This window comes from Triturus cristatus, chromosome 1_2 (assembly GCF_964204655.1).
Source record: "Triturus cristatus chromosome 1_2, aTriCri1.1, whole genome shotgun sequence".
In the NCBI taxonomy this organism is placed as follows: Eukaryota; Metazoa; Chordata; class Amphibia; order Caudata; family Salamandridae; genus Triturus; species Triturus cristatus.
In genome coordinates this window covers 447,718,500-447,739,063 of record NC_140580.1, presented here as the reverse complement: position 1 = coordinate 447,739,063, position 20,564 = coordinate 447,718,500, and the positions used below count along the sequence as shown (strand labels likewise).

At 50.2% G+C, this 20,564-nt stretch overlaps 1 protein-coding gene across 4 annotated transcripts in view; it reads right to left on the bottom strand.

Moving 5' to 3' along the window:
* The window catches only part of IDE (insulin degrading enzyme), a 1,118,175-nt gene that overhangs the window by 526,256 nt on the left and 571,355 nt on the right, over positions 1–20,564 (bottom strand). For all 4 annotated transcript variants that reach the window (XM_085606153.1, XM_085606152.1, XM_085606150.1 and 1 more), the window contains exon 12: positions 9,256–9,358. In XM_085606153.1, coding sequence (XP_085462279.1) covers positions 9,256–9,358 — 103 coding nt within the window. The remainder of the gene's footprint in view (positions 1–9,255; positions 9,359–20,564) is intronic.

The following is a 20,564-nucleotide window of genomic DNA, read 5'->3' as shown; positions in this document are numbered from 1 at the left end:
GTGGTGAAGCCTTTGAGGGCTAAGTAGAAACCTCCTCCTCTGGACTCTGTGTTGAGTGCATTTCCTTCTTCCTCGAAACTTCCTGTTGCCTCTTCTTCTTCAGTGTTGTCGACCTCCTCTTCGGCTTCCTCCTCGTGAGGGTCGGGGGTTGCCGGTGCCTTAAGGGCATTCTCTTCCTCTTTGACGTCCGAAGTTATGGAAGGTCTGGTAGGAAATCTGTATTCCATTAGTGCGTTTAACTCCTTTTTGAGTTGATGAAGCGCCTTCATTCTTGCCTCTAACGTTTTTTCACTTCTTTTCCAACTCAAGGACCTTTTCAACATTTTGCGTGAGAGATGCTCTTTCTTGGTGCAACGGTTTCCGCCTCCTAAAGCTTAGTGTTTTCCTTCGGGGCCTCCCGACTCGAGCTGGTCTTCACCAATTTCAACGATTTGCCCTAGTCTGATCCCTAGTATGCGATCTGTGGAACTCCTTTGGTCATGGCTGACCCTCGGTCGTCATTTTCTTTGACGCCTGGGCTGCCTTGTGCACTTTCTTTTTGTGACCCCTGGTATCCAAGGGGTGAGGGGCTTTTGTTGCCTTTTCTGGTCTCTTTTCAACGTCCTTCATCGCCTTCTTTGCCGCACATTTCTCGGCTTCTGCCGTCTGATCCTCCGTGGGCTGACTCTGCAGCCACAACCTGTTCATCTTTGTCGCTTAAGAGGCCCAAGTCTTTCAGTGATACCTGTTGTTTCTGGCAGCTGTACATTGCTGGGCGATGTTCCCCTCTCTGCTTTTGGTGAGGCTCAAGAGTTTGACACAAATATGGTGCAGGCCTTGCAGTCTTTGTCCACGTGGTCCCTTCGTTGGCAGAGGTTAAAGGCTTCGTGCGGGTCGCGTTGTGCAAACTTGTGGTGGCAGTTTGGACAAAACTTAAAAGGTTTTTTCCATGACCTCTACCATGGCTCATTCTCGGTCCAAGTGCGTCGTATGAAGTTCCGACGGAGTCCCACGAGGGGTTTCGTGAACGGAGGTCCCTTTCCGGTAGCTTGTTCTTCGTTCGCCGTTTTTTTTGCCCCAAAAAAAATCAAACGTTTTCAGGAAAATTCTTTATAATTTTGGGGTTCTTCCCTTGCTTCCAGACCCAACGGCGGAAAAAATAATCTGAAGATGGCTACCACGGACAGGCACTTCCAGGGTGCTAGACAATGACACACAAGTGATGGACCTAGCACCAAATGGAGGTCGACGCCCACAAAAAAAAGTAAATTCCGGACCCAACCACTAGATGGCAGAATAATGCACATTATATGAATCCAGAAAAGGATTCATGCTGGAAAACCTTTATGTTGGGGACTGCTAAGAAGTCTTCCATCTTTAACAGCAGTATGAAGCCCTGCAGAGTTGAATTTGATTGGCCATATATACCGATTCAGTGGACAAAAGTCCAGTACTGTTCTTAGTGTTCGATCTTTATTCAGTATCGAACATAAAAGGGTATAGTCCCTGACCCTGCTGGTAAACTTGCACCTACCCAATGGCCCCCCTTTTCAGGGGGAATAATTTATTTCGGGGAACCTGCTGGAGAAGATGCAACAGCTGGGGTTTTGGCATTTCTCTCTACCATGAAACGCCGGGTTCTTACTTGTAGACAGGTGCCGCCAAGGTCTGCTACCCACATCACATTGACCGAAATGTACAATTAGTGTATTTTTGTCTGCTTTGTAGTCTGTGCTCTGATGTAACTGCTCGGCAAGAAGTACCTTTTTGCTTCAGGGCACCCATGCATTTTGCTTCTTCATTGTCCAATTTTCCTAAAATGTAATTGAAAAGGATGTTGCCCATGCAATGGCACATTTAATATATGGGCTTTGAAACCTCAAATGCAGAAATAGGTGTGATGTCAAATACGTGCATCACTTGTGAGCATTTAGCTACTCCACCTTGCCACAATGCACTTGGCAGAATTGGGAACTATTGGCTTTATAGTGGTTATAGTTTCAGATTTCTAGAAGGAACCAGGATTCATACACTGCCTCATCCACTTGGATACAATAAGTTTGTTCTGTTTTGTTGAAACCACTGATATACCGAGACTTCACCTGACAGCGAGGGAAATGCAGGCATATCTCCCATGCTCTTTTCCAGTACTATCTATTCTAAAGTTGTCCCAAATTCTATTTGTTGTTATATCACGGTCACTGGATGAGATGCATATTCTGTGGCAGCATATTCAATAGCTAGTTTATCAGTCGTGCTTAGAGAGGTTGTAAGGGTCAAAGGATGACCCTCTGGGAGCCTCCCTCTTCTTTGTTTCTCCAGTATTGGATACCAAGGGGTCACATACAAACGCACGGCTTTGAAAGAATTTACAGTAGTCACAGCAATGATTCAAAGTCAATTGGGCTTTGAATGTTTTTAATGTCAAGACTACACGTAGCCATCTGAGGTCTTCTCAGCATTTAAGTTACTTTTGGTCCCAAGCTGAGGTGTATCATCTTTTGTGGAAGCAGAGTGTGATGCCGGTCATTGCCCCCCTTGACACTATAAGATTTGTCACATTTCAGCACAGAATACTATGTCCCTTAGAATATTTTCTATGTGGAGGACCCAGAAGAGCATAATAGACTTTTTGACTTTCAATCTTTTTGGAATATATATAAGGCTGTGCTTCAAAAATATCATTCAGAACTGACAATTGCTGGAACAATGACCTGTGGCTCATGTTCAGGGGAAAATAAAATTGTGAATCTGAATAATGTGCTAATTCCGTTAATTCCAAGTTTGAAAGGACATCCTCCATGCATAAGCATCAAGTCTTGAGATGCTTGCTCTGAAAGGTGCGCATCAACTGAACTTAAGCCAAAGCGATGGCATAAAAAATAGCTTTTTATTTGAGTAATTCTGTAAGTTGAACACCAAGCATAAATTTAGTCAATAATACAGACACTTCAGGCCAACTTAAAAGGCTGTTTGTCCACAATCAAAACAAAAAAGGAAAATGCTACTTATGCATCTGTTCTTGGCATATAGAGCTGTAGAGTTATATGCTTTTGCATAGATCGCCATCTAGTGTTGGGTCCGGATGTTTGAACTTTGTTTTTCTACAAAGAAGTCTTTCCAGTCACGAGGTAGGTGACTCCTCCTTTTGGTGATAGTGCGCATGAGCATCTACTCCATTGTTAAATTGTTTTCCCGCAGAGGGTGATAATGGAGTTAGTAAGAGCAGTAAGAAGGAGATGTCCATGAATGCATATATCTAGGTAAGATGTTACTGCAGCAGGTATAGAAACCTGGGGAGGTGGGCGGACGCCTATGACTATACAGCTCTATATGCCAAGGACAGATGCATACTGGGTAAGTAGCAGTTAACGTTCGAGGCATACGAGCTGTAGATCATATGCTTTTGCATAGACTACACAGCAGTTATCTCCCAAAGCGGTGGCTAACCTGTAGCTGTTGCAGTGGTCTGAAATAGTGTATGTAAAACTGCTTTGCCTAATCTAGCTTGCTGTGCCGCCAACACATCCACAGAATAGTGTTTTGTGAATGTGTGAGGTGTAGACCATGTTGCAGCTTTGCAAATATCATCTATGGGTATATTTCCTAAGACTGCCATAGAAGCCCCCAGTTTGCGTGTAGAGTGTGCTCTAGGGGGGAACTGGTAATGTTTGTTTAGCCTTTGCATAGCATATTTGAATGCACTTAACTATCCACCTTGCAATACCCGATTTTGATATAGGATTGCCTTTGTGTGGTGGAGCAAAAGCGACAAAAAGCTGACTTGTGTTACAGAACAGTTTTGTCCTTTCAATGTAATAAAGCAATGCTCTTTTCACATCTAATGTGTGTAGTGCACGTTCTGCTACTGAATCTGGTTGAGGGAAGAACACAGGCAACTCAACAGATTGATTGATATAAGAAGCAGAAATTTAGGATTGGTTCAAAGAACTACTTTGTTTTGATGTATTTGTAAAAAATGTTCTTGTATAGTTAATGCCTTAAGTTCACCCACTCTTCTGAGTGATGCAATAGCCACTAGGAAAGCAACTTTCCATGTGAGAAATTGCAGTTCACAACTGTGCAATGGTTGAAAGGGTGAACCCATTAGTCTGGTGAGAACAATGTTGAGATTCAACACTGGAGCAGGTGGACGTCTCGGGGGAATAACTCAAGTCCCTCTATAAACGCTTTAATGACAGGTACTCTAAAAAGAGAAAGATGTTGTCTATTTTGGAGATATGCAGCTATAGCAGCTAGATGCAAACATATGGACGTGTATGCTAAATTGGAACCTTGTAGATTTAACAAATAGCATATAATGTTTTGGACAGAAGCATCAAGCGGGTTGATGTGGTTGTTATTACAATAAATCACAAACTGCTTCCACTTTGCTGCATAACAGGCTCTTGTGGTAGGACGTCTAGCTTCCTTGATGATATTCATACAGTCTGGCGTAGATTAAGATAGCCAAACTCTAGGACTTCAGGTGCCAGATCGCCAGATTGAGTTGACTGGGGTCTGGCTGTCTTATGTCTCCATGGCTCTGTGTGAGGAGGTTGGGTGTAAGACGTAGCTTTTGATGAGGAACTACTGAGAGTTCCAATTGGGTTGTGAACCATGGTTGATGTGCCCATGTGGGAGCAACTAGGATTAGTGTCAGGGACGCTTGTTGAGTTTCCGAACCACTCATGGAATGAGTGGGAGAGGTGAAAAGCATAAGCAAATATCCCTGACCAGTTCATCCATTGTGCATTGCCTTTGGACAATGGGTGGGGATACCTGGACGCAAAGTTTGGGCACTTTGCGTTTAGTTGCGTGGCAAACAGGTCTATGTCTGGGAAGCCCCACATATGAAAGAATGGGAGGAGAACTTGAGGATGTAGTTCCCATTCATGGATTTGCTGTGACTGACGACTTAGCAGATCTGCCATCTGATTGTCTACTCCTGGGAGGTGTTCTGCTAGGAGATGGATTTTGTGATGAATGGCCCACCGGGTCGCTGAAGGTTTTGTGTGTTCCATCACTGCAGAGAGCAATGAGTGCGGCTGTCTACCAACACTAGATCTGATAACTGATCTTGAACCTGGTTCCACTGACCTGCTAAGCATTCCTGTAGGGGACACATCTGCAGTCTTGCGTAGGGAGCTATGAAAATGCAAGACGCCATCATTCCCATGAACACTCAAGCTGGTAAGGAGTGTTGAGGCTCGAACTGGAACATCAGGCTTTGAATATTTCTAATTTTGGCTGGAGTTGGGTATGCCAGAGCTTTTTATGTGTCTATAGTAGCTCCTGGATAGCCTTGAGACATGTATGGTTGAAGATGGGATTTGATCTGATTTACTGTGAATCCTAGTTGGTGAAGGAGTTGCACAGTCTTCAGTGTGTGACGCAGACAGCGGTTATGCGAACTGGCCTTTATGAGCCAGTCGTTTAAGTATGGGAAGACATGAACATGTCTTCTCAGGTGGGTTGCGACTACTACCAAACATTTTGTGAAAACCCTGGGAGCAGTTGTCACTTCGAAGGGAAGGACTTTGAATTGATAATGTTGGCCTGCTACCACAAACCTGAGGTATTAGCGGTGTGCAAGGTGTATTGGAATATGAAAGTAAGCGTCCTTTAAATCCTGAGTGGATAGAAAGTTACCTTGCTGAAGGAAAGGAAGCACTTGTTGGAATGTCACCATATGAAAATGGTCCGACTGAATGTATAGATTTAGTTCTCTGAGGTCCAATATTGGCCTGAGAGAGCCGTCCTTTTTAGGAATTAGGAAGTAGAGGGAGTACACTCCTGTTCCTTGGTATTGTAAATGGACTGGTTCTATTGCTCCCTTTTGCAATAAAGAAAGAACCTCTTGCTTTAGAAGGGTGAGATGTTCTTGTGACATGAGGTGTGATCTTGGAGGAATAATCGGTGTAGTGCTTGTAAGATGAAGGCAATAACCAGATTGAATAATTTGTATAACCCATTTGTCTGATGTAATCATATTCCAAATGGGTAGAAATTGTGAAAGAAGTCCCCCGACACGAGTGAAATGATCGGGGGCTATGAGAAATAAGTCACTGCTTGCTGATTGCAGGGGAGGTGCGTGTTGAATTACCTCTGCCTCTCCCCTTGTTCCCATTGTTTCCTCTATATCCTCCTCTAAAATAACCTCTTGAAGAGGGCGACTGATTATTGCCCTTGTAAGAGGAGGAGGGATTCTCTGTAGATTCATTCTTGGAGGCGCCCCTAAAGAATGAGCGACAAAAGGAACCCATGTTAGAAGGCGATTGTAAGGGTCCCAAGGATTTAGCAACTTTGATATCTTTTTTTCATCTTTTCTAGTGATACATCTACAGCTGGGCCAAAAAGATGCTGTTTATCAAAAGGTTGATTGAGTATAGAGGCTTGTACTTTAGACTTGAACCCTGAAATCCTTAGCCAAGCATGTCTACGGAGTAGTACACTAGTGTTTACTGCCCAAGCTGCTGTATCTGCCTGATGTAACGTGCACCTGATAGAGGTGTTAGTTATTCATTTGCCTTCTTGAATAAGGTCACTGGCTTTAGTCTTATGCTCATCCGGAAGGAATTCAATGAGCTTTTTGAGTTCATTATAATGAGCTCTATCATACCTTGCCAACAATGCTTGGGCATTCGCAATGCGACAGTTATAAGCCCCTTGTGAGGCTATCCGTTTTCCCACAGCGTCTAATAATTTGGACACCTTATCAGGAGGAGGGGCATCCCCTGTTGTTTGAGCGTCAGCTCTCTTACGAGCATTGGAAATGACCAGAGAGTCCAAGGGTAACTGACCTTTGATATACACAGGGTCATTAGGTGCCCCTCTGTATTTTTACTCTACCCTGGGATAATGATCCTAGCTCTTACAGGATCTTTAAAGATATCCTCAGTGTGTTCACCTTTAACAATGGTAATGTTTGTGTAGCCCTTTGAGATGAACTCAGTGTCTCTAACAAATAATCCTCAACTAAACTCTCCTTATGAAGTTCTACTCCATGATATGGTGTGGCCCTATTAAGGAGCTCAATGTACCCAATGCTATCATCAGGAGGTGAAGGCCTGGATGGATATAAGTCAGGGTCATTATCTGGTTGAGGGGCATTATAATAATCCCATGGATCAGGATCCTGTGGTGTATCCTGTGGTGCATAGTCATCTATATCCCCTCCCCTGTATCCTGTGGGTCAGGTGATGGCGGTGTAGTGAAATGTGTAGGTGTAATAAGCAATTCTTCATGAATGGGTGATGAAGGTGAAATATAAGGAGAAGAAGGGTTAGTGGCCACATTTTTCTTCTTTAAAGGAATGTGGTAAAACTCTGGTAAGCCCATTTTCCTCTTTTCAGGAATTTGCCATGAATATGTCCAGTTTCTGGATTCATTTCCTTTTGTTTTGGATCCGGTGGATTTTCGGTCCGAGGCTTTTTAGTTGCCGTACGTTCTTTAGATACCGGTTTTGGCGCCGAAAGTTTTGACTACGAAGATTTAAGTTTACGCAACGGTGGCACGGAAACCAGAAGGTGTTTCGTTTCGACGCCGAAGGTTTCGAGTCGGCACCGGCGTGGGGACTGGTAGAGCCCGAGCCGAAAGGCTTTTGCTTACGTTTCGGCGCCGAGCCTGATGGCGGGGTGCTCAAAACCTTTTCTCGATGCTGACCTTGGTCCGAAGGCAGAGGAGAGACCTGACCCTTTTTCTTATAAAGGAGATGGTATGGGAACAATGTCTCTTTACTCACGATCCTTTGTCCCGATGTCAGGTCTTCGCCATCGGAGTCAGCGTCGGATACGGAGACGTGCTCCTCCTCCATTTCGGCTTCCTGCGCATGCAATTCTTGTTGTTCGGATTCTTCTCCAAGGAGGTCTGGCCGAGAGTCGCTTTGTTGGTATATTTCAGAGGGTTTTGTTCAACCAAAATGACTGACACGCGTTGCAGTCTCTCTCGTCATGTTCCGCGGATTGGCAAAGGTTGCACACTTCGTGCAAGTCGGTGCGCAGGATCTTAGGGCGACACCCTGGACATAACTTGAATGGAGTCCGTTCCAACAGCTGCTACCGATTATAGCGCGGGTCGGCCCAGCGGCCTCCCACGAATGTTCCTATCGAAGGTTTTAGAGAGCAAACGATACACGGAGAATGGGAAACGCGATCGATAAAACAATACCATCAAGGGTAGTGGATTGCGTGGCAAAGGGGGCCCAAAGAAACGGTGCCGAACCGGAGCGCAACAATTCACATCCGAACCCGATGGCGGAAAAAAACTATCGAACAATGGAGTCGATGCCCATGCACACTATCACCAAAAGAAGGCGTCACCTACCTCGTGGCTGGAAAGACTTCTTCAAAGAAAAACAAAGTGCAAACATCCGGACCCAACACTAGATGGCGATCTGTGCAAAAGCATATGATCTACAGCTCATATGCCTCGAACAAAAGGTTAACAACAAAAACAGTTTGCATTCAGAGTCATTGTACATAACCTGAAATACTGATATTCTGATGCCGTAGTATGTGGCGTGAAATGCCTGGTCCCTAAGCCATGCGTTTACAGTGGTTGTTAGGTGTTTTCCTTTCTCCAGGCCAGACAGACCGTGTCCATGGCCAACACCTAAAACCTTTATCCAAGAGGCTTTTCAGGGGCCAGCAGAATTATGAAGAGACTGTCAGACTCCAATATCTTCAGCTTGCAAAAAAGCGTATGACTGGAAGGAATCAATTCTGTAGAACCAGACTGAGCGGGCATAACTGAAGTAGTATAGGTATAGAAACAGTGAGGGGGTAAAAAGACTGAGAAATATTATCTCACTGTCTAACTTCACTCGCTAATTCATTTTAAGTAACCATTTATGATGCGTTCATTGTACAATATTGAAACTTTAAATACGTGCTAATGTTTGTTCATAGCTCAATGGGGAAAAGAATAAGAGACAAAGAACAACTTGAAAGAACAGTGAGCTTCAGGGAGAACACAGCAAAGCCCCTGGATATAACCAACATGAAACTGCCCTGTTAAAGGGCACCAAAACTGAGATACATATATGCATCTGTTAAAATGTACTTTTAAAATTGTAACCAATTTAGTGTTAGGATACACTACTCCAAAGATTTTCTTTTCTTTTATACACTGTTTGCATTGTTAACATGATTATCACACTGACCATATTAATTGCACATGATTTCAAACTAAGAGTTCATGCAAACCCAATTAACAACTAATCAAAAGGTCAAAATAAACAAATGTGCTCTTCTAAAGTGAAAATTATCGACTGACCTGTAAGACCTCAGCAGGTATTGCTTCTTGTTTGTACTGTGTACCGTACCACTCTTCTGTTTTATTGGTTACCCCCTCAAACGATTTAGAAACTACAGCCACACTAAAAAGATATACAAATTACACAAGTTCAATTTCTAAAATACTCGACATAAGCATCCAACAAAATATTATTTTGTTTTGCAAACTACATTTTTAACAGTAAACGTCCTCCAAATAGGTCTCACTCAGTTTATGTTATCCCAGTTCTTTCATGCTTTGGAGTTAGGTAGGCTAACTTCGAACTGATACGGAAATCTGCAAAAATACCAGTAATGAAGTACAGAAGAGGACTTCTGTGTTCACCTAACTAGATAAGCACGTTCTTTTGATAGTGTGGGCTCTACACAACCCTTTCCATTTTCCTCCACTTTGAATCCGTAATTATCATCAACTATTGGGCTTTTTCACATTCTCTCATTTGAACAGGGAATCAATAGCTTTATGCAGTTATGTACAAAAAGGTTAGAGAAAACGTACCAGCCACTGCCAGACAATTGTACAAGGAATTGAATAGCAACATTCAGACATCCAATTAATTTATAGATTTCCACAGAGCTGAAACTGAAGAATGCTATTTCTAAAAAAGAGGGAGATTATTATGTCAGAAACACAGAAAAACAAGTCTCACAACTGACCCCCAAGATCTGAACTGAGTAACAAGAAGCAGTCCTGGCAGCGAAATGTTTTGAAAATAACAGCAGAGAACAGGAGGGCGGGGCGTGGCTAACTAGCCGAACATGGCAGACACGAGCAGTTAGAGCTCCGCATCACAGCCGTCACTTATCCTGTTTAACATCGACATCCCCAGCCATCCGGGTGCGGGGGAGATATAGCTGCATGCCTGCGCCGATGGAAGACACGCTGGTGGGAAGCTGAAGCTGATATGTGAAGTGGGAGCCCCCTGACTGATTCCCCCGGGGCCAGCCACCATTTGCGGCGAGCGCACAAGGCGGGCGCCAGTTCGCGCCACCCGCTCCGAAAAGGCAAGAGGGAGGCCTGGGGGGCATCGGGGAGCCCTGGGACACCCGCATTGGTGCTGCCGTCGCCGGGAAGGGGCATCGGCCCTCCAACGTTGTGCAACCAGGGGACTGGTGCGCGGCCGGAGGGCCCAGTAAAAACAGTGGAACCCGCCGCAGCCTACCCTGAGTGGTAACAGGACCCAGCTGGACACTGCCGCTCCAGCGGAGCATACAAACAGACGCTCACCCGAGTGGGGCTGTCACGGAGACAATCTACACCGCCGGGGCGATCTGGCACTGTGTGAGGCGCAGCCGGAGGGCCCAGACCCAGGTTGCAGGTGCGCAGCCGGAGGGCCCAGTAATCCCAGCAGAATCTGCTAGGCTTGCCCGTCACACCATCTGTACGCAGCGTGCTAGACCCGCTCACTGACGGGACCGCCTGCCGGGGAGGTGCAACGCGCCACAGGGGTCAGCGGCTGGATCCAGACCCCTCCTGGCTTCCCCCAGCGCAGCTCTTGGACTGGGCCGAGGTGGTGGTGGAGCGGGGCCATAGAGAGAGGAGGCCTGTCCCGCGTATGGATCGAGGGTTGGCGGGCTCAGACGCAGAAGACACGGCAGCAGAGGTGGGCGTGAGTAGAATTGTGCAAAGACCTAACCCCCCCCCCCCCCGGCTCGGCGCCCTGCGGAGACCTCAACAAGACTGTAGGCATGGGGACTGAATCGGTGGAATACTGGTGCAGCTCCCCCCCCCCCTTTACCTCCCGCCTCTGCTCGCTGCTGGGTGCGGCCGACCTGGGCTGTGGTGTCGGGGCGCCGCAGGGAATGGGGGGTCGGATCGGGTCAAATCCATGAACACAACTAGAAGAGCTGTGGGGTCCTGTTCAGTCCTGCCTGGCCCTGATTGAGACGCGTGCGGCCTGGTGGGGTGACTGGGAGACTGGCGACTGGGTGGCAACAGAACCCAGCAGGATGCTGCTGCCCCAGTGGAGCGTAAAGACGAGCGCTCACCCGGGTGGGGCTGCCACGGAGACAGTCTACACCACAAGGGCGGTCTGACACTGTGCGAGGCCCTGGGGTCGGACCGGGCCCAGGATGTATGTGTGCAGACATTGGAACAGGCGACACCAGGGCACAGCACGCCTCCTCTGATCCTGCTAACCCTCCCTCAGTGGAGCTACACCACTGCCGCACACTGGGAGGAACGGTAGCGGCCCACACCAGATCTGCGACAGGCCCGGGGGTCAGATCGGGCCCAGGCCAGGCGCGCACTCCATCTCGTGCGGGCGGAGGAGTTGTGGTGAAGTGGTGGGTGGGCCCACCATCCCAGTGCCTCGGCGGCACAGTGCACCTCATTACGCTGCAAGACAACAGTGACCCACAACCATACTTCCGTTGGATGAATCTGCCTGCACTTTGATTCACAAGCGAAGCTCGTCAGCAAATAAGATAACGCCCAGCAGGGGAAACACACCTGGGAAGTGAAGCACAGAACTGTCCTACCTCTGAGGGAGTGCGACGGATTGGGCGCAGGTCATAGTGGCAAGCAAGAAACAAGACCGACCCCCTGATTTGGGAACAAGATCGGGGTTACCGCAGGCGACGGTACCAGGCCTCACAGACACCGAGGTTGAGATTTACTCAGGCCTACCGCACAGAACACTGCATCACCTGGGAGCTTGAGGGCGCAATGAAGGGGAGGTAAGGGCGGTAGAAAATACCAAGAGCGACGCCGGTCCAGCTAGGGGTCACCTCGCGAGTAAGGCCAGATAAGTTGGAGGAACTGCAACACAGACGGCTGCCCCTGCTCACACGTCGCCAACCGAAAGCCGACAGCGCAACAATTGGTCATGGGCCACCTAAGCAACAACAACCAACAACTCAGTGCGCGCACAGGTACTCCGGGAGCGATGTCTACGGAAGGAGTCACACCCCTGGAGACGTCCCACACAGCACTTACCGCCAAACTCTATTCGGTACCAGCAGCGGCTGAGAAGATTGGACCATATCTCGATCAGACTCGCTCGTCGCTGGAGTCCAAAATTGATAAAGTCACCTCAGACTTCACTGTTCTGCGAGCGGACCATCACTAGTTGGGGGATGCGGTGTGTCAGCAAGAACAAGTGCTCACAGAACTGAAGCCTGTCACACAAAGCCATACTGCAGCCCTGCAGGATCTAATCGATCGAGTGTATGAACTGGAGGACAGGGTGGAAGATGCAGAGGGACGCTCACGTCGAAACAACATCCGCTTAGTGGGCCTACCGGAAGGAGAGCAAGGGCACAGGCCAAAGGACTTCACTGAGAACTGGATTAGAACACTTGCTCCCCGCCGACACCCTGTCCCCCCAGTTTGTGGTCGAAACAGCACATAGAGTACCTGCGCAGAAGCCATCGCCGGGAGTCCGTCCGTGCCCTTTCCTGTTCAAGGTCCTCAACTACAGGGACAGAGACTTGATATTACGCGAAACCCGCAAGATGCCAAATGTGGAACTAGGAAACAGTCAGATCATGTTTTACCCAGATTACACCGCACAGGTCCAACGACGCAGGGGCGCATACGCAACGGTGAAGCAGCAGCTGAGAGAACTCAAACTAAACTGCTCCTTGCTATTCCCTGAGCAGCTGCCGGTAGTTGCAAACAGAATGGCGCACCTCTTTGATTCACCCTGTGAAGTCTGGGACTGGCTGGAAGAGACAGGAAAATGGACAGGACCCAGACCCTCCGAAGAGACAAGCCTGCGGAGACCCAACAGATGGCGACGGACTCGCGGTGGGCGTGGCGGATCCCGGCCTAACACCACTGTGACCACCACAGCCCCCAACATAGAGCAGAGAAGAGCAGAGAGACAGGAGGCGCTCCATGCTGCACTGGGGACGGCACCGCAGAATGCTGAAAGTCAACAGAGTCCGATCAGATCCTCCGGGACCAGTTCCTCAGCGTCCTCCATGCTAGGTGATCCAGAAGAATATCCATTGCCCAACGTCACACCGCAGACGGTGGACGTCATCATTTGACTTGAAGTGGACACTACCACTGAGCCAAGTATAAACGCACGCAAGTATCTGCCTATTCGACACATACGACGTGACACAAAATGCAACTCTTTTCCCCCTGGGTATTTACCGGCCCTAGCTCGTCACGAGGATTGGTGTTCCCTCGCACGCTACCACAATTAATGTTTGCCCAGGGGTGCAGAATAGGGTATGTGCAGCGTGCAGGCTCCCCCAGCCGGAGGGGCTGGGAGAGCACCCAGACCATTGCATAACATCGAGGGCTGACACAATCCATGCCAAGTACATACCACTAAGGTGCACAACCCTAGAGAAATAGTTACACCCTAACATTAGGCAATTCAGTTTGGACGAAAACCCAGTTGGAATTCGCCCCGGACAGTTATGTATTGTTCAGTTAATAGCTATGCACTGTTAGTAACGACAATGAGTTGAAGCACATTCACACAAGTCAGCCATTGTGGCGCCTGCCCCCCCTGCTGCCCACCTGAGCAACCACAGAAAGAATCATGGTGCAAGTCAACATAGTGTCATGGAACGTGCGCGGCATACACACGCTGTCGCATAGATACTCCATCTATTCCTATTTGCAGCGCAGATCAGCCGGTATAGCTATGCTACAAGAGACACACATGTCCCAGGTAGAGTTGGACGTTTACGCCGTAAATGGAGAGGCCAAGTATACGGTACAAGCTACTCGGCTCACGTGCGTTGTGTCCTCATCTGGGTATGGGCAGGGATTCCATTTACGAGTGACCGGGTACTAATCAATCCTTAAGGCAGATACACATTAGTCAGTGGCAGGCTTAATGGCCAACCGGTACTCCTTGGCTCCATCTATGCCACGAATGTTGGCCAGTCGGCGTCCTTAGACAACCTCACGCAGATACTAGAGGGGTGGAGTAGAATGCCTTGGCTCCTGGGGGGTGATTTCAATTTTGTGCTCAACATAGACCTAGATAGATCATTTCCGCCCCTGTCCAAAACCATAGCAACGTCCAATGCGCAGGCACTCACACTAGGCTAGCTCACTGGGCACTTATAGACATATGGCGCGCTATCGACCACCACACTCGGGTCTACTCATACTACTCGGCAGTACAAGACCTGCATGTAAGGCTGGATAGAATAGTGAGATCCCCAGCACTCCTCCCCCTGGTACAAGGCGCAGACTATTTAGGCCGGACACATTCTGATCACAACCCGCAAATACAGCAACTGCATTGGGACAGCGGGAGCCCCACAGCCCCCACATGGAAGCTTCAAACTGCCGCACTGGAAGACCCAGCCTTCCGCTCCTCGCTGGGCACGGCCCTACTTGCATATTTTGAGCTAAACGAAAACACAGCAGAGGATGCGTTAGTGGAAGGGGAGGTCTTCAAAGTCACGATGAGAGGGCATTGCATGGGTGTGGCCTGGAACATACGTAGGCAACTCTCATCCGAACTAAACACATTAGAAAAACAGCTGCTACAGTATGAGGGGGGTGGGGAGGGATAAACATCGCTTCAAATCACTGCGCACACAACATGCGAAGCTACTAGAACGCCTCTGCTGCCACAATTACGCGGCCTGTACAGCCCAAACACACACACCACCGCCGACAGGGCGGGTCGTCTTCTAGCCTGGCTAATTTGCCAAGAACACACCCGCAAACCCATTTTAGCGCTACAAACTAGCGAGGGTACACTGATCTACATGCAACGGGACATCCCCAAGGCCCTAACACGACACTACCGCCAATTGTACCACTCCCGCTGCGGCTATGAGCCACGCGCCTTGAGTGAGTTTTTAGACCGCATTCAGCTGCCGGAGATAGAGACGACACTCAGCGATATGCTGAACGATGCATTATCACTTGAGGAGATTGAGGAGACGATGTCGTCACTGGCTACGCAGGAGACTCCAGGACCGGATGGGCTCCCGCCGGAATACTATAAGGCATACCGAGTAACAATAGGCCCAAGAATGCACGCTCTCTACACTGCCGCCGAAGACGCGGGCCGGTTTCCCCCATCACTCTGCGATGTGTACCGGATTTCGCTGCCCAAACCTGACGGGGACCCAACTGACACGAGCTCCTATAGGCCCCTCGCCCTACTCAACACCGATTATAAGCTGTTGGCGAAGGTGTTGGCTGAAAGGCTGGCGCTGGTGCACGCGTATCAAAATGGATTTGTGCCAGCCCGCAATACCTCTCTTAACCTGTGCCGTTTCTTCTGCATACTCCACAAGCACATGTCCGAGGGCAGGCTGCCTCATGCTTGATCTCCAGAAAGCCTTCGACTCACTGGAATGCAACACATTTTGGCGCTCTTGAGAGATACAAGCTAGGCCCCGCTTTCTTACAATTAGTCCGCCTGCTCTACACAAACCCAGTGGTAAGGGTGAAGACAGGCCCCTACATCTCGGATGCGATCCCAGTTCGGAGAGGGACGAGGCAAGGCTGCCCGCTGTCCCCCCTTTTCTTCGCACTTGCGATGGAACCACTAGCAGAGTCAATACGTTCGCAAATGCCGGGGGGTATACAGTTAGGAGACGGCATCCACAAGGTATCGCTATATGCAGATGATCTGCTAATCTACCTCCAAGACATCACGGATGTACCAGACAATCTGGCCCAAATTTTGCGGGAGTTCGCGGCTATCTCCGGGCTAAAGGTAAACATTGGCAAGTCCAAGCTTTACGCCTTTAACGCAGGTGTCCCTGACCCGGGCCTCGTACTTAACGGGGTGACGGTGCAATGGATTACAGATACGTTCCGATACTTTGGAATCAGAATATATCCCCAACCAAGAGACCTTTTGGACGGCAACCTAGGTAGGATGCTCACGGCCATCAAAACCCAGATGCAGTTCTGGAGCACCCTTCCTCTAGCGGTGACAGGCAGGGTGGTATTTGTGAAAATGGGCACCTCACCGAGATTTCTGTACTATTTTACTAATTTATCCGTTCACGCACCGGTCTCTTTTTTAATCACGCTGGAAAAACTGGTTAGGGACTTCATCTGGGGCTCCAGCAGACTGGCAATTAAAAAATTATATCTGCCCCCTGACCGAGGGGGTCTGGCCGCACCATGTCTAGAACACTACTCCCTGGCAGCGCAGCTACAATGGGAAGCCAGATGGATGGCAGGTCGCCAATGTGAAGACACTGCGACTACGCTTCCACCGCTCACGCAGTCTCAGATGCTCCAGCTTTTTCATCCAGGTGCACGTATATGGCCTCCGGAGTCACTATGGGTGAACGTAGTACACAGGTGTTACAAAAGGAGCCTCTACATAACTCAAAGCATAACGCCGTACGCCCCTGTCCTTCCCCTAAAGGGCACTCCTAAAAGACATGGTACGTTTAACGCCGCAGAATTGCAATGATTGGTTCACAGCGGGGATTCGGTCAATGGGGGGACCTCTACCATGAGGGCGCCCTGCTTCCATTTGCGACCATGATAGAAGAGAACAGGCTCCCTGCGGGGCAGTTCCTCAAGCATCGAACTCTGTTGGTAGCGCTTACGACACTTTGGGGAGACATAGCGACCGAGCTCCCCACACACCTAACCATGCACTACTTACATGTAATGGGACAAGGTAGACGACTGATACGCTGATTCGCATCGCCAACACGCGGCGATCCGGTTAGACCCCCTTAGGCATAAATGGGAACAAGACCTGGGCAGACAATTTCCAGACAAAGATTGGGGGCAGGTACTGGCCAGCCCAGTTCAGATACCCAGAAACGCCGAGGTTCAGGCAAATTCAATATTACATCACGCAAAGAGCATATTATATGCCGGCCAAAATCAACAGATATTTTCGTCGTACCGACGCCGCTTGCCCAAGATGTACTGCTGTAGATGCAGACTTGATACACATGCTGTGGAGCTGCACCAGTCTTGACACCTATTGGAGAGAGGTGGCAGACGCGTTTCATGCCTGCACGGAGAGATAACCTTTGAATGGCCAGTATATGTGTTGTACCGATTCCGTAGAACACGCAACACCAACGACACGTCCAGATTTTTGGATTTAGGCATAATAGCTCCCAAACGGCTAATTACAAAGCGATGGAAGGCTCCTGACCCCCCCACACTTTCAGGCTTGGAGACACTCCACACTCGCATGGGCCAGGCAGAGGGCGTATGTACAATGCCGCGCATGCGACTAAAATCCCTGAAGCGCCCAAACACACTGCTCGCACAGCTACGATAGGCGTTGTCACTCTTACGGGGGGCATATGGCGACAGCACGGGGCATAGGCATAACAGGCAACATATCCCCACACAAGCACAGGCAAGCAGAGGTGCTCCAACCCAGCTCCAAGTTCCAAGTCCCTCCCCTCAGTACGAGTAACAGCACAGTCTACCACAGTCATCTGTACCACTCTAGCAACTCACTGTTACGGTCTGCACACAGAGGTTTACAGGTCTCCCTACAAGATTAGCTTCTGAATGCGGACTACGGTTCTGGTACACCTCTATCGGTGCTGTCATACATGCATATCTAACGAATAACTACCTGTAAAGTTTGTCACCATGAGAACTGATGTAAGTGTCTTAGAGACATAAGATGTTAACTATGCAGTACTGCTTTATTATTGTATTAAAAACCAAAAAAACGGGGGGTGTGGTCTTGCTGGCTATGCGGTTAGACGCGCACTCGGAGTGCTCCGGCGGGCCGCTGATTACTAAGGCTATTTCGGCGGAGCTGGGGGCCCATTAATACCGACTCTGGGGGTGTCCTGGCGGCAGACGGCTGGGAGCACCTTCGACGAAGCAGAAGACCCTGCGGGAGCGGCGATACCAGCGGTGAGGCTCTGGTGACCTGATCAGCGATCGGAGCGCCCGCCATTTTGCGGCGTCCGGAGCGGGGGTTCCGTGGGCTGCAATAATAGCTGCCTCTGATCGCTCCGGGACCTCCTGCTGCTCTGCGACTTTGGAGGTCTGGAGGGTGAGCCGGCCCGGAGCGGGTGCACAGTCGGTGCCTCTGTGGAGGAGCCTGAGCCGCCATTTTGTCTGCTAGGCCGGGGGCGCGTCTGCCAGCCTGGCGCCTGGCCGATTATTGTCTCAGGTCCGGCAGGGCCTCCGGGCAGACTGGAGAGAGGCGGCGGCGCTTGAGCCTGGCTGGAGGGAGACGGCGACGATTGTACCAGCCCAGGTGTGTTTCGGGCCTTCAGGGACTGGCTCCGGTGGCGGCCGCCATTTTGCCTGCATCTTGCCGGTGGAGACTGTGAGTAACTGGGGCCCAGTCGGGAGTGCAGCCTTTAAGTAATGTTGCGGGCCTTGTGAGGGTCCCGGGGGTGAGCACTCGCATTGCCTGGTGCAGTGCTACTGTCCTTTACACCACCGGGCCCAGTGCCTTGAGCCTCCCGGTCCCTCTGGAGCTGGCGCAGGCCGGAGGTAGACCCAGGAGTCTGCTGGAGGTGGGCTGATGCAGAGAGGGTGCCTTTTCTGAGTGATCTGCTGCTGGTCATCGATAGCGCAACTTCGTGGAGCGAGAGGGGGTGTGGAAGGTGGGGTCCCTCTCTGCTGGTGCGCTCCTGTGTACCCCCCTTCTGGCAACCTGCACCTCATAGCCCTGTGGGGCCCTCTCCTTTTGCGCCTGGCCTGGAGCGGAACTGGCATGCGGCGGACTAGGTTGAGACGGGCGGCTCTCAGGGAGCCCTGCTGCTTACCAGTTTTCCCCCTGACCTCCTACTGACTATCTCTACGGTGCGACGCCAGGCAGTTTAAAAACTGTTGCTAACTCGAACACTGTGGCCTTGCCCGCGCGGTTTGTAAAACCTTGGGCCCCTCCCGTCTTGCTAGTGGGCCACAAGAGGAGCTGCCGCACCACACACATAGCACCAATTCTGTGACGAGGTGTGGACCTTGCGCGCCCGTAGGCCCCCCCCCTGGGTGCTTCTCGTGAGACGCGGCTGAGGCATTGTACTGCGTCTGGGGGGCCTGACCGCACCCTACAGTGGGGCTGATGTGATCGGTGAGGAGGTGCTGCAGGATAGCCGGGGGACACTGAACATGCGTGCGGATGGGAGCTGTGGCCCTGTCGAGACAACCTGTGTGTTGGGATCTCGTACCCTGAGCTGCCTGGTTCGCCTGGGCCCGCGGTGGGGCCGGTTGCCTCTGAGGGGCCCTGTGGTGGGTAGTGGTGCTCCCATTGAGACCCGTGATTTTCAAGCGCTGCGAGTGGTCTCCTCATACCCTCACAGTTTAGAAGCCGATTGACTGCCTACAGCCTAAGAATGACACACACTAACAGAGGCAAAGACGCTCCAGGGCCGACACCCAAGGACAATTCGGTTGTGGCGATGTGGGGCAAGGTGGGCGCGTCCGCACCTGCTGATGGGGCCCGCAGGCAGGGGGGGACTCACCGCCGGTGACACAGGCTTTGATGGCTTCCTTTATGTCAGAATTGAAGACCGAGATTGGTTCCCTGCAGACCGAAGTGCACTCCTGTGTTCGGGAACTCCGGAGAGAAGTCACGGAGTTGGGTGAGTGAGTAGATGGGCTGGAGAAGACGGTTGATGCCCGTACAGAAGACCAGGAGCAGCTTTGGCAGCGCTTAGCCATCCTGGAAGACCAACACATAGAATTACAACTAAAGCAGGAGGACCTGCAAAATAGAAGCCGCCGGAATAACCTCCACATTCGGGGGGTTCTCTTGGAGCGGAAGGGACAGACATTATGACCTATGTGGCGCGGCTACTACACAAGGTGTGGGGAGATGATGACGCCTCCCCGCCGGCTTTGGATTGAGCTCATCGCGTCTCCGGGCCCGCGGGCAGGTCGGGCCTCCTTCTGGATATTTTAACCAGGGTCCACTTTTTTACTGAAAAAGAAGCTATACTTCGGTCAGCGCGAGCCAAGCCAGATCTTACATACGATAGGCACCAAATCAAGATTTTCCAGGACCTGGCGCCCACTACCCTGCGCCGCCGCTGTGACTTTAAACCCGTGACGGACAAATTGCGGAGTATGAACATCCCCTATAAGTGGGGCCACCAATTTGCTCTTATTTTTACGTGGGAGTCCAAGCGCCGGGTGATTAGATCCTACAGTGATGTGGCTCAACTGCTCCGACTTTCTTCCTCGCGGCCTACCAGCCCCACCCCGCCCTTCGCCTTCTACACGGGTGCCTACCAAGCCGACCTGGTCAACCGTGCACCGGCGCAGACGCTCATCGCCCTTCACTGAACAATCGAGCTTGCAGGCCAAACAGGACATTATAGAGCACATACGGTCCTTTGGAAGGGGACAAACCTGAGTCGGGCCCGGACTCTCCACCGCCCTGATTCATGGCT